Here is a 13730-nt window from a genome sequence, read left to right as displayed (position 1 = left end):
AATAGGAGGGGGGGTCACAGGCTGCAGGTCCAGCAGTGTTATATATTATAATAGGGGGGGGGGTCACAGGCTGCAGGTCCAGCAGTGTTATATAATATAATAGGAGGGGGTCACAGGCTGCAGGTCCAGCAGTGTTATATAATATAATAGGAGGGGGGGTCACAGGCTGCAGGTCCAGCAGTGTTATATAATATAATAGGAGGGGGGGGGTCACAGGCTGCAGGTCCAGCAGTGTTATATAATATAATAGGAGGGGGGGGGGGTCACAGGCTGCAGGTCCAGCAGTGTTATATATTATAATAGGAGGGGGGGGGGGTCACAGGCTGCAGGTCCAGCAGTGTTATATATTATAATAGGAGGGGGGGGGGGTCACAGGCTGCAGGTCCAGCAGTGTTATATATTATAATAGGAGGGGGGGGGGGGTCACAGGCTGCAGGTCCAGCAGTGTTATATATTATAATAGGAGGGGGGGGGGTCACAGGCTGCAGGTCCAGCAGTGTTATATATTACAATGGGGGGGGGGGGGGTCACAGGCTGCAGGTCCAGCAGTGTTATAAAATAAAAAAGGGGGGGGTCACAGGCTGCAGGTTCCAGCAGTGTTATATATTATAATAGGAGGGGGGTCACAGGCTGCAGGTCCAGCAGTGTTATATAATATAATAGGAGGGGGTCACAGGCTGCAGGTCCAGCAGTGTTATATATTATAATAGGAGGGGGGGGGGTCAACAGGCTGCAGGTCCTGCAGTGGTTATATATTATAATAGGAGGGGGGTCACAGGCTGCAGGTCCAGCAGTGTTATATATTATAATAGGAGGGGGGGGGTCACAGGCTGCAGGTCCTGCAGTGTTATATATTATAATAGGAGGGGGGGGTCACAGGCTGCAGGTCCAGCAGTGTTATATAATATAATAGGAGGGGGGGGGTCACAGGCTGCAGGTCCAGCAGTGTTATATATTATATTGGGAGGGGGGGTCACAGGCTGCAGGTCCAGCAGTGTTATATATTATAATAGGAGGGGGGGGGTCACAGGCTGCAGGTCCAGCAGTGTTATATATTATAATGGGGGGGGGGGTCACAGGCTGCAGGTCCAGCAGTGTTATATAATATAATAGGAGGGGGGGGGTCACAGGCTGCAGGTCCAGCAGTGTTATATATTATAATGGGGGGGGGTCACAGGCTGCAGGTCCAGCAGTGTTATATAATATAATAGGAGGGGGTCACAGGCTGCAGGTCCAGCAGTGTTATATATTATAATAGGAGGGGGGGGGGGGTCACAGGCTGCAGGTCAGCAGTGTTATATATTATAATAGGAGGGGGGGTCACAGGCTGCAGGTCCAGCAGTGTTATATAATATAATAGGAGGGGGGGGTCACAGGCTGCAGGTCCAGCAGTGTTATATATTATAATAGGAGGGGGGGGGGGGGGGTCACAGGCTGCAGGTCCAGCAGTGTTATATATTATAATAGGAGGGGGGGGGGGGGGTCACAGGCTGCAGGTCCAGCAGTGTTATATATTATAATAGGAGGGGGGGTCACAGGCTGCAGGTCCAGCAGTGTTATATAATATAATAGGAGGGGGTCACAGGCTGCAGCTCCAGCAGTGTTATATATTATAATAGGAGGGGGGGGGGGGTCACAGGCTGCAGGTCCAGCAGTGTTATATATTATAATAGGAGGGGGGGGGGGTCACAGGCTGCAGGTCCAGCAGTGTTATATATTATAATAGGAGGGGGGGTCACAGGCTGCAGGTCCAGCAGTGTTATATAATATAATAGGAGGGGGGGTCACAGGCTGCAGGTCCAGCAGTGTTATATAATATAATAGGAGGGGGTCACAGGCTGCAGGTCCAGCAGTGTTATATAATATAATAGGAGGGGGGGTCACAGGCTGCAGGTCCAGCAGTGTTATATAATATAATAGGAGGGGGGGGGGGGTCACAGGCTGCAGGTCCAGCAGTGTTATATATTATAATAGGAGGGGGGGGGGGGGTCACAGGCTGCAGGTCAGCAGTGTTATATATTATAATAGGAGGGGGGGGGGGGTCACAGGCTGCAGGTCCAGCAGTGTTATATATATAATAGGAGGGGGGGGGGGGTCACAGGCTGCAGGTCCAGCAGTGTTATATATTATAATAGGAGGGGGGGGGGTCAAGCTGCAGGTCCAGCAGTGTTATATATTACAATTGGGGGGGGGGGGGGGGTCACAGGCTGCAGTCCAGCCTGTGTTATGTATTATAACTGGGGGGGTCACAGGCTGCAGGTCCAGCAGTGTTATATACTTATAATAGGAGGGGGGTCACGGCTGCAGGTCCAGCAGTGTTATATAATATAATAGAGGGGGTCACAGGCTGCAGGTCCAGCAGTAGTTTATAATATTATAATAGGAGGGGGGGGGTCACAGGCTGCAGTCCTGCCAGTGTTCTATATTATAATAGGAGGGGGGTCACAGGCTGCAGGTCAGCAGTGTTATATATTATAATAGGAGGGGGGGGGGTCACAGGCTGCAGGTCCTGCAGTGTTATATATTATAATAGGAGGGGGGTCACAGGCTGCAGGTCCAGCAGTGTTATATAATATAATAGGAGGGGGGGGGTCACAGGCTGCAGGTCCAGCAGTGTTATATATTATATGGGGAGGGGGGGTCACAGGCTGCAGGGTCCAGCAGTGTATATATTATAATAGGAGGGGGGGGGTCACAGGCTGCAGGTCCAGCCAGGTGTTATATATTATAATGGGGGGGGGGTCACCAGTGCTGCAGGTCCAGCAGTGTTATATAATATACTAGGGAGGGGGGGGGTCACAGGCTGCAGGTCCAGCAGTGTTATATATTATAATGGGGGGGGTGTCACAGGCTGCAGGTCTCCAGCAGTGTTATATAATATAATAGGAGGGGTACAAGGCTGCAGGTCCCAGCAGTGTTATATATTGATAATTAGGAGGGGGGGAGGTCACAGGCTGCAGTCCAGCAGTGTTATATATATAATAGGAGGGGGGGGTCACAGGTGCAGGTCCAGCAGTGTTATATAATATAATAGGAGGGGGTCACAGGCTGCAGGTCCAGCAGTGTTATATATTATAATAGGAGGGGAGGGGGGGGTCACAGGCTGCCGGTCCAGCAGTGTTTATATATTATAATAGGAGGGGGGGTCACAGGCTGCAGGTCCAGCAGTGTTATATAATATAATAGGAGGGGTCACAGGCTGCAGCTCCAGCAGTGTTATATATTATAATAGGAGGGGGGGGGGGTCACAGGCTGCAGGTCCAGCAGTGTGTATATATTATAATAGGAGGGGGGGGGGGGTCACAGGCTGCAGGTCCAGCAGTGTTATATATTATAATAGGAGGGGGGGTCACAGGCTGCAGGTCCAGCCAGTGTTATATATTATAATGGGGGGGGGTCACAGGCTGCAGGTCCAGCAGTGTTATATAATATAATAGGAGGGGGTCACAGGCTGCAGGTCCAGCAGTGTTATATATTATAATAGGAGGGGGGGGGGGGGGGTCACAGGCTGCAGGTCCAGCAGTGTTATATATTATAATAGGAGGGGGGGGGGGTCACAGGCTGCAGGTCCAGCAGTGTTATATATTACAATGGGGGGGGGGGGTCACAGGCTGCAGGTCCAGCAGTGTTATATAATATAATGGGGGGGGGTCAAGGCTGCAGGTCCAGCAGTGTATATATTATAATAGGAGGGGGGTCACAGGCTGCAGGTCCAGCAGTGTTATATATTATAATAGGAGGGGGTCACAGGCTGCAGGTCCAGCAGTGATTATATATTATAATAGGAGGGGGGGGGGTCACAGGCTGCAGGTCCAGCAGTGTTATATAATATAATAGGAGGGGGGGTGGGTTCACAGGCTGCAGGTCCAGCAGTGTTATATATTATATTGGGAGGGGGGGTCACAGGCTGCAGGTCCAGCAGTGTTATATAATATAATAGGAGGGGGGGGGGGTCACAGGCTGCAGGTCCAGCAGTGTTATATATTATATTGGGAGGGGGGGTCACAGGCTGCAGGTCCAGCAGTGTTATATAATATAATAGGAGGGGGGGGGGGGGGCACAGGCTGCAGGTCCAGCAGTGTTATATATTATAATGGGGGGGGGGGTCACAGGCTGCAGGTCCAGCAGTGTTATATAATATAATAGGAGGGGGTCACAGGCTGCAGGTCCAGCAGTGTTATATATTATAATAGGAGGGGGGGGGGTCACAGGCTGCAGGTCCAGCAGTGTTATATATTATAATAGGAGGGGGGGTCACAGGCTGCAGGTCCAGCAGTGTTATATAATATAATAGGAGGGGGTCACAGGCTGCAGGTCCAGCAGTGTTATATATTATAATAGGAGGGGGGGGGGGGGTCACAGGCTGCAGGTCCAGCAGTGTTATATATTATAATAGGAGGGGGGGTCACAGGCTGCAGGTCCAGCAGTGTTATATAATATAATAGGAGGGGGTCACAGGCTGCAGCTCCAGCAGTGTTATATATTATAATAGGAGGGGGGGGGTCACAGGCTGCAGGTCCAGCAGTGTTATATATTACAATGGGGGGGGGGGGCACAGGCTGCAGGTCCAGCAGTGTTATATATTATAATAGGAGGGGGGGTCACAGGCTGCAGGTCTAGCAGTGTTATATATTATAATGGGGGGGGGTCACAGGCTGCAGGTCCAGCAGTGTTATATAATATAATAGGAGGGGGTCACAGGCTGCAGGTCCAGCAGTGTTATATATTATAATAGGAGGGGGGGGGGTCACAGGCTGCAGGTCAGCAGTGTTATATATTATAATAGGAGGGAGGGGGGGTCACCAGGCTGCAGGTCCAGCAGTGTTATATATTATAATAGGAGGGGGGGTCACAGGCTGCAGGTCCAGCAGTGTTATATAATATAATAGGAGGGGGGGGGGTCACAGGCTGCAGGTCCAGCAGTGTTATATATTATATTGGGAGGGGGGGTCACAGGCTGCAGGTCCAGCAGTGTTATATATTATAATAGGAGGGGGGGGGGGTCACAGGCTGCAGGTCCAGCAGTGTTATATATTATAATGGGGGGGGGGGGTCACAGGCTGCAGGTCCAGCAGTGTTATATATTATAATGGGGGGGGGGGTCACAGGCTGCAGGTCCAGCAGTGTTATATAATATAATAGGAGGGGGTCACAGGCTGCAGGTCCAGCAGTGTTATATATTATAATAGGAGGGGGGGGGGGTCACAGGCTGCAGGTCCAGCAGTGTTATATATTATAATAGGAGGGGGGGGTCACAGGCTGCAGGTCCAGCAGTGTTATATAATATAATAGGAGGGGGTCACAGGCTGCAGGTCCAGCAGTGTTATATATTATAATAGGAGGGGGGGGGGGTCACAGGCTGCAGGTCCAGCAGTGTTATATATTATAATAGGAGGGGGGTCACAGGCTGCAGGTCCAGCAGTGTTATATAATATAATAGGAGGGGGGGGGGGGGGTCACAGGCTGCAGGTCCAGCAGTGTTATATATTATAATAGGAGGGGGGGGGGGTCACAGGCTGCAGGTCCAGCAGTGTTATATATTATAATAGGAGGGGGGGTCACAGGCTGCAGGTCCAGCAGTGTTATATATTATAATAGGAGGGGGGGGGGGGTCACAGGCTGCAGGTCCAGCAGTGTTATATATTATAATAGGAGGGGGGGTCACAGGCTGCAGGTCCAGCAGTGTTATATAATATAATAGGAGGGGGGGGGGGGTCACAGGCTGCAGGTCCAGCAGTGTTATATATTATAATAGGAGGGGGGGTCACAGGCTGCAGGTCCAGCAGTGTTATATAATATAATAGGAGGGGGGTCACAGGCTGCAGGTCCAGCAGTGTTATATATTATAATAGGAGGGGGGGGGGTCACAGGCTGCATGTCCAGCAGTGTTATATATTATAATAGGAGGGGGGGTCACAGGCTGCAGGTCCAGCAGTGTTATATATTATAATAGGAGGGGGGGTCACAGGCTGCAGGTCCAGCAGTGTTATATAATATAATAGGAGGGGGGGGGGGGTCACAGGCTGCAGCTCCAGCAATGTTATATATTATAATAGGAGGGGGGGGGTCACAGGCTGCAGGTCCAGCAGGGTTATATATTATAATAGGAGGGGGGGGGGGTCACAGGCTGCAGGTCCAGCAGTGTTATATATTATAATAGGAGGGGGGGGGGCACAGGCTGCAGGTCCAACAGTGTTATATATTATAATAGGAGGGGGGGGGTCACAGGCTGCAGGTCCTGCAGTGTTATATATTATAATAGGAGGGGGGTCACAGGCTGCAGGTCCAGCAGTGCTATATATTATAATAGGAGGGGGGGGGGGGGTCACAGGCTGCAGGTCCTGCAGTGTTATATATTATAATAGGAGGGGGGTCACAGGCTGCAGGTCCAGCAGTGTCATATATTATAATAGGGAGGGGGGGGTCACAGGCTGCAGGTCCAGCAGTGTTATATATTATAATAGGAGGGGGGGGGGTCACAGGCTGCAGGTCCAGCAGTGTTATATATTATAATAGGAGGGGGGGTCACAGGCTGCAGGTCCAGCAGTGTTATATAATATAATAGGAGGGGGGGTTACAGGTTACAGGTCCAGCAGTGTTATATATTATAATAGGAGGGGGGGGTCACAGGCTGCAGGTCCTGCAGTGTTATATATTATAATAGGAGGGGGGGGTCACAGGCTGCAGGTCCTGCAGTGTTATATATTATAATAGGAGGGGGGTCACAGGCTGCAGGTCCAGCAGTGCTATATATTATAATAGGAGGGGGGGGGGGTCACAGGCTGCAGGTCCTGCAGTGTTATATATTATAATAGGAGGGGGGTCACAGGCTGCAGGTCCAGCAGTGTTATATATTATAATAGGAGGGGGGGGGGTCACAGGCTGCAGGTCCAGCAGTGTTATATATTATAATAGGAGGGGGGGGGGGGGTCACAGGCTGCAGGTCCAGCAGTGTTATATATTATAATAGGAGGGGGGGGGGGTCACAGGCTGCAGGTCCAGCAGTGTTATATATTATAATAGGGGGGGGGGGGGGTCACAGGCTGCAGGTCCAACAGTGTTATATATTATAATAGGAGGGGGGGGTCACAGGCTGCAGGTCCAGCAGTGTTATATATTATAATAGGAGGGGGGGGGGGTCACAGGCTGCAGTTCCAGCAGTGTTATGTATTATAATAGGAGGGGGGGGGGTCACAGGCTGCAGGTCCAGCAGTGTTATATATTATAATAGAAGGGGGGGGGCACAGGCTGCAGGTCCAGCAGTGTTATATATTATAATAGGAGGGGGGGGGGTCACAGGCTGCAGGACCAGCAGTGTTATATATTATAATAGGAGGGGGGGGGGTCACAGGCTGCAGGTCCAGCAGTGTTATATATTATAATAGGAGGGGGGGGGTCACAGGCTGCAGGTCCAGCAGTGTTATATATTATAATAGGAGGGGGGGGTCACAGGCTGCAGGTCCAGCAGTGTTATATATTATAATAGGAGGGGGGGCACAGGCTGCAGGTCCAGCAGTGTTATATATTATAATGGGAGGGGGGCACAGGCTGCAGGTCCAGCAGTGTTATATATTATAATAGGAGGGGGGGGGGGTCGTCACAGGCTGCAGGTCCAGCAGTGTTATATAATATAATAGGAGGGGGGGGGGGTCACGGGCTGTAGGTCCAGCAGTGTTATATATTATAGGGGGGGGGTCACAGGCTGCAGGTCCAGCAGTGTTATATATTATAATAGGAGGAGGGGGGGGGGGTCACAGGCTGCAGGTCCTGCAGTGTTATATATTATAATAGGAGGGGGTCACAGGCTGCAGGTCCAGCAGTGTTATATATTATAATAGGGGGGAGGGGTCACAGGCTGCAGGTCCAGCAGTGTTATATAATATAATAGGAGGGGGTCACAGGCTGCAGGTCTAGCAGTGTTATATATTATAATAGAGGGGGGGTCACAGGCTGCAGGTCTAGCAGTGTTATATATTATATTGGGAGGGGGGGGTCAGAGGCTGCAGGTCCAGCAGTGTTATATATTATAATAGGAGGGGGGGGGGGTCACAGGTTACAGGTCTAGCATTGTTTTATATTATAATAGAAGAAATCCTATGCTTCTTAGGTTACTATTGTTTCTAGTTCCTCTTCTTTTATTGCCCATGGAGTTAATGGAGGCGTTAGAGGGGTTCTGGTGAATGGATGATAAGCAGCAACAGGATTATCTATCATCACTGGGGAAACAGCTGGTGTACATGGCCAGTGCATTTATAGGACGGATAGTCAGCTTACCGCATCCCATTCACACTCTGCAGTCCCAGGAATGGAGCTCGTACACAGGTTTTAGCCGTATCCCGGTAGAGATGCAGAAATAGACGTGAGGATCCCCAGCTCCATGCTGTGCTTAAATATCCTTGGAGCTGTGGATCTTCACGGCTATTTGTACATGGACAGACCTAGCACTAAACACATCCATTAGACCAGGGATGGAGAACCTTCCGCCCACCCTCCAGCTGTTGTAAAACTACAACTCCCATCATGCCTGGACTGCCTAAGCTTTAGCCCTTCCAGCACCAGAGTGCCCCCTTATGTGAACCCTCACCTTACATATCTGGTTGGGGCTCTTTATAATAATTTTTCTACTACTAATTTCTATTTATTAATTCTTAGGGTGAAGTGATTCCTGACACCTGTAATGGAGTCTGACAACGCTATGCGATCTCTTCACGGTTCTGTGTACAAAGGTGGCGATCCGGATCTCGGCCTCAGTTCTGATAGTCTAGAGGACAGTGATACAGACAGTCTGTATGAGGAGAGACGGTATCAGAGCGAACTGCAGGAGCGGATACATAGCAATTATGACATCATCATACCAACCAAGGGGGATACAGAGGGGATACAGGCAGAGGTGACGTCAGGAGGTACCGAGGACGTGTCTCACCAAGAAAAGGAGGCAAAACCCTGCAGGTAAAACATATCATGATCTACTACATTTATGTTTGTATATCCTACATATATCCTACTACATAATGCTTATATATCCAGCTCATAATAAAGCATCTGTAACATCTACAGTCCAGTTAAAGGGGTACTCTGGCAAAAATATTTTACTTTCAAATCAGGCGATTTCAGCAAGTTATATAGATTTGTAATTCACTTCTGTTTAAAAATATGAAGTCTTCCCATACTTATCAGCTGTTGTATGTCCTGCATGAAGTAGCGTATTCTTACCAGTATGACAGTGCTCTCTGCTGCCACCTCTGTCCGAGACAGGAACTGTCCAGAGAAATTTTCTTTTGGGATTGGCTTTTGCTCTGGACAGTTCCTGACATGGACAGAGGTGGCAGCAGAGAGAACTGTGTCAGACTGGAAAGAAAACACTACTTCCTGTGGGACATACAGCAGCTGATAAGTACTGGAAGACTGGAGATTTTTAAATATAAGTAAATTACAAATTTGTATAACTTTCTTAATGGGGTTGTCCAGCAAAAATCTTTTTCTTTCAAATCAACTGATATCAGAAAGTTATATAGATTTGTAATTTACTTCTATTAAAAATTCTCAAGTCTTCCCATACTTATTAGCTGCTGTATGTCATGCAGGAAATGTTTTATTTTCAGTCTGACACAGTGCTCTCTGCTGACATCTCTGGCCGAGACAGGAACTGTCCAGAGCAGGAGAGGTTTCCTATGAGGATTCATAGAACACCAAGACAGAGTTCCTGTCTCGGCCAGAGTTGTCAGCAGAGAGCACTGTGTCAGACTGAAAATAAAACAACACTTCCTGCAGGACATAAAGTAGCTGATAAGTATGGGAAGACCTGAGAATTTTTAATAGAAGTAAATTACAAATCTATATAACTTTCTGATATCAGTTGATTTGAGAGAAAAAGATTTTTGCTGGACAACCCCTTTAACAGGCAGCTGTTGCACAGGAGTGATGCTCTGCAAATCTTTTGATATCAAAAACACAACAATCTGCAGATCACCATAGTACCTGTTAAATGTAAGTGGAGTAGGGAGGCTAAGAATCATTAGAACATAGCATCATGCACATATTGGATATAGGTGGGGAGGTGCAATACTCTGCAGATTCTGAGAGTGATCACTGATGCAAAAACTGCAGAAAAGAGCACTATGCACCTGTTGGATTTGGTTGGATTTAGCGATGTTCTGCAGATCTTTAGTCACCATGAATATATAAACTATAACAGGATGTCGCTGAAGTAGAGCAATGTGCTGCAGATCCTTAGAGAGGATGTAATGTAATAATCCGGGCTCGGGGCATCACATAGATCTGGCTGGGAGACATTTCTTTAGAATTTAACAGCAATAAACATCAGAGAAGATTTTTTTTGCAGAAAACCAAAGAGGAAAATAGATAAATAAATCCGCCCCCGGCTGAATGGCTTTGGCAGAATAGATTTTGCTTCCTCTGAGCTGAAATCCCTGCACTATGCAAGTGTTGAATAGACCCCTATAAAAGACGCAGCCTGAAAGACCCCCGCAGGGCAGCATTGCTCTCATGAAAACTAATGGAAGAGGATAATAAAAATATCGGCAGGACGCTCAGCTCGCAATGATCACTTACACGTCCATTTTCTCTGCCTGTGGAGCTATTACATAATCCATGAAAAGCAGCACACGGGACATTAATCACATATTCTGTCCTAAGCGATGTCAGCTACCAGGTATTAAAATAGCAAATGGAAGAGACGTTTGGTGGGTGATCCACGTCCATCCCTCTGAGACATTTGGTGGGTGATCCACGTCCATTCCTCTGAGACATTTAGGGGGGTGGGGGGTGGAATTATGAATACCGGCCTAGTCGTACGCCGTCTTAAAGGGGTACTCCAGCGGGGGGGGGCACTTTTACGCTGGGACCGCATCGCGGTTCCTGGCCGCTTCCGAGTGTCTAACCGAGCACCGGAGAGCCGCGATGCGGGACCCGCCGCTGGACCCGGGGAGGTGAGTGGACGTCTTTTCCCTCGGCCACCTCCTCCCCGTTCCCAGCGAAAAAGTGCCCCCCTGCTGGAGTACCCCTTTAACTTAGCAAATCCGGCCTGCCAGGTGCCCGAACCTGAGCCCGCCGTACCAAACATACACCTGCTTCTAGATGTAGCAGGCGTGAGGCCCTATTCACACTGAGCAAGAATGGCGGAATCCCGCCGTGCTCAGTGTCCTGCTTTGAGTGAATGAGAGGGCGTGCGCTCGCCCTCTCATTCACTCAAAGCAGGACACTGAGCACGGCGGGATTCAGCATTGGAGGGCTCTGCCACATAGGCCCTATTCACACTGAGCAAGAACGGCGGAATTAAGTCATGATAAATGAGGTGCGGGAGGAGGCCACGCCTCCTCCCCACATTGCCGCACCCCCCTGCCCGTCCATCCGTCGAGTTGTTTATACGGCAACAACTGCTTCTTCTCTCTGGCGTACGCCCCTGACGTACTTTTCATAAGTATTCTCTTAGTGTATGATCCACATTTAGGCAGACATTCATGAAGACTGGCGTATGAGTACACCAGTCTTAAATTAGGCCACGCCCCCAATTACCTTGTCAAATTCACTGAGAGGCTGTCCTGTGCCTGCCTTATGACCGGCACAGAAATCTACACCTTCTTCTCAGCGTGGTAAACCTCCCCGCCATGCCTCCTCCCTTCCTGCTACACCCATCCCCCCACCCGCACAACAGGCGAGCAGGGCAAACGGCTGGAGAATCTGTGCCTTCTTCCTGGCATACGTCAGGGGTGAAGCGTTCGTGAATGTCCTCCCTAGGTTGTGATACGCATCTTAGGCTCTGAGATTTTTAGGCTGTGATCCACATCCTCCTCACTTAGACGCCCTAGGTGGCATCCACATTGTTTTCCCTGTGCAGAGCATTTGTAATAATGCCTCATTCTGTGCTCCTAAAATTCAATATGTAGGTACCAGGGGAGGGGGGTCAGGGGAGGCTACAGATTCCCTTTAAGTACTCCTCCTGAAAGTTGAATTTTCCATTGCTCCTATCCCCTACTATTATATGCATCAGTAATATTATTAGAATAGGGTAGTTTGGGCCCAGGTACAGTAATGGGATCTGACACTACCCCATCGAGTCATAATGATATAATGACCAGAGATTTTGGCAACAAGTTTCCCAAGAATTCAGATCCAACCAATTCCAGATAGATTTGGCATCAGTTATCTGTGGGTGCATACTGGATCTCTAGGCCAGCGTAATAATATGTGAAACTATATGTCTCTGGTAATAATAGCAGAAATCATTTTGATACTTTTCTCCTATTAGGAACAGTTGTCATGCCGCCATCTCACAACTGATCTATTATTCTGTATGATCTACAGACTAGTTTAGGCTAGATCTTTCTTGGCTGGTCTTGTTTTTAATATTGCTGGCCTTTGCAGTATGGTGGGAATTATAGCGTATGCTCTTCATTCTTTGTATGTTTTCTTTGTTCTAGTCTAGTTCGTACTCTTTCTGGAGTAGTCCTTGTGTCTGCATTTTTTACGCCTTTTAGTCAGTTTCCTAGTTGCTTAGTTTCTTGTTTCAGCCTCTGGTCAGTCTTGTCTCTGGTTTTTAGTGTCTGCTTTTTGCTTTATTAGTTTAGTCGCAGGGTTATCATAGGGATATTTACAGGGACAGTAAGGTTGGGTGGTGTCTGGTGGTGTCCTTTAAGGGAAAGACTTAAAGGGGTATTCTACTCAACATAACTTTAAATATGTTGCTGCCCATGGTGAGACTAACAGTTCATTTCATCTTGTTATTATCTATTCAGTCTCCTTCCCCCAGTGTTGAGCTGCTGCTTTCTGTTGAAGACACAAAAACTGTATGTGATATTTTTTTTTTTTATCTCCCCCTCTTCCCCCCTCCCTTATGTGACAGCTGAGGTAATCAAGTCCCTGGCCAGCTGTATCTGCAACTTTGTAGCTTCTTTGTACTAAGAAGGGTTAATATGAGGTCAAGCTGCTAATGAACTCACTGTGATTAATCCTCCCAGCATTACAAAGTTGCAGATAGGGACTTGTTTACATCAGCTGCCTCAGAAAGGAGAGGGAGACAGACAGAAAAGCTCAAACACAGTTTTTGTGTTTTCAGCAGAAAGCAGCAGCTCAGAACTGGGGGAAGGAGACTGAATAGATAATAAGTATGGAAAGAGTTGCTAGTCTCACCATGGGCAGCAACATATCAAAAGTTACGTTTTAACGGAATACAACTTTAAGGAAAGATATGGGATAGCTAGCTAGGGGCAATGTTTGTGGTTGTTCCTGTTCTTCATCTTGTGCCTAAATTAGTTTGTTCAACTATCCATTCCGTCATTTGTTTCCTATTGTGATATATTGGTGATTTGCTAGTCTTGTTATTTGTACCTTCCAGTATTTTGTATGATCTGTATGTTAGTCCTGGGAGAAAATAAGTACTAGGGACCACAGTAAGGGCCCAGAAAAGGCGACTGCTATAGGTAAGACCCAGTACTGCCATCTAGTGACCATATGGTGTTATAACAATCCTAGAAGGGAATAGGGAATAGATAGATGTCCTGCAGATCTCCAGAGAGGTCAGTGATGTAACAATCTACAGGAAAGATTTCTGAATAAAATTAATCTGACCGCCCCTCCCAATCCACAAAATCTAATGGTGGCTATCAGAAATTACTACTTTTAATGCAGAATAAGGGTAAATTGGATTAATCTGACCATTTGGGGGGGGGGGGGGGGGGGGGACGTTTCCACTTCCCATCATAAGCGATGTA

General features: G+C 48.3%; 1 protein-coding gene across 4 annotated transcripts in view; it reads left to right on the top strand.

Moving 5' to 3' along the window:
* Nucleotides 1–13730, top strand: part of JHY (junctional cadherin complex regulator) — a 45804-nt gene that overhangs the window by 924 nt on the left and 31150 nt on the right. For all 4 annotated transcript variants that reach the window (XM_069947535.1, XM_069947534.1, XM_069947533.1 and 1 more), the window contains exon 2: nt 8653–8949. In XM_069947535.1, the coding sequence (XP_069803636.1) occupies nt 8678–8949 (272 nt within the window). In that variant the 5' untranslated portion in view covers nt 8653–8677. The remainder of the gene's footprint in view (nt 1–8652; nt 8950–13730) is intronic.

This window comes from Dendropsophus ebraccatus, chromosome 12 (assembly GCF_027789765.1).
Source record: "Dendropsophus ebraccatus isolate aDenEbr1 chromosome 12, aDenEbr1.pat, whole genome shotgun sequence".
Taxonomy (NCBI): domain Eukaryota; kingdom Metazoa; phylum Chordata; class Amphibia; order Anura; family Hylidae; genus Dendropsophus; species Dendropsophus ebraccatus.
The sequence above is the reverse complement of the archived record's forward strand: the minus strand, read 5'-3'. Positions and strand labels throughout refer to the sequence as shown.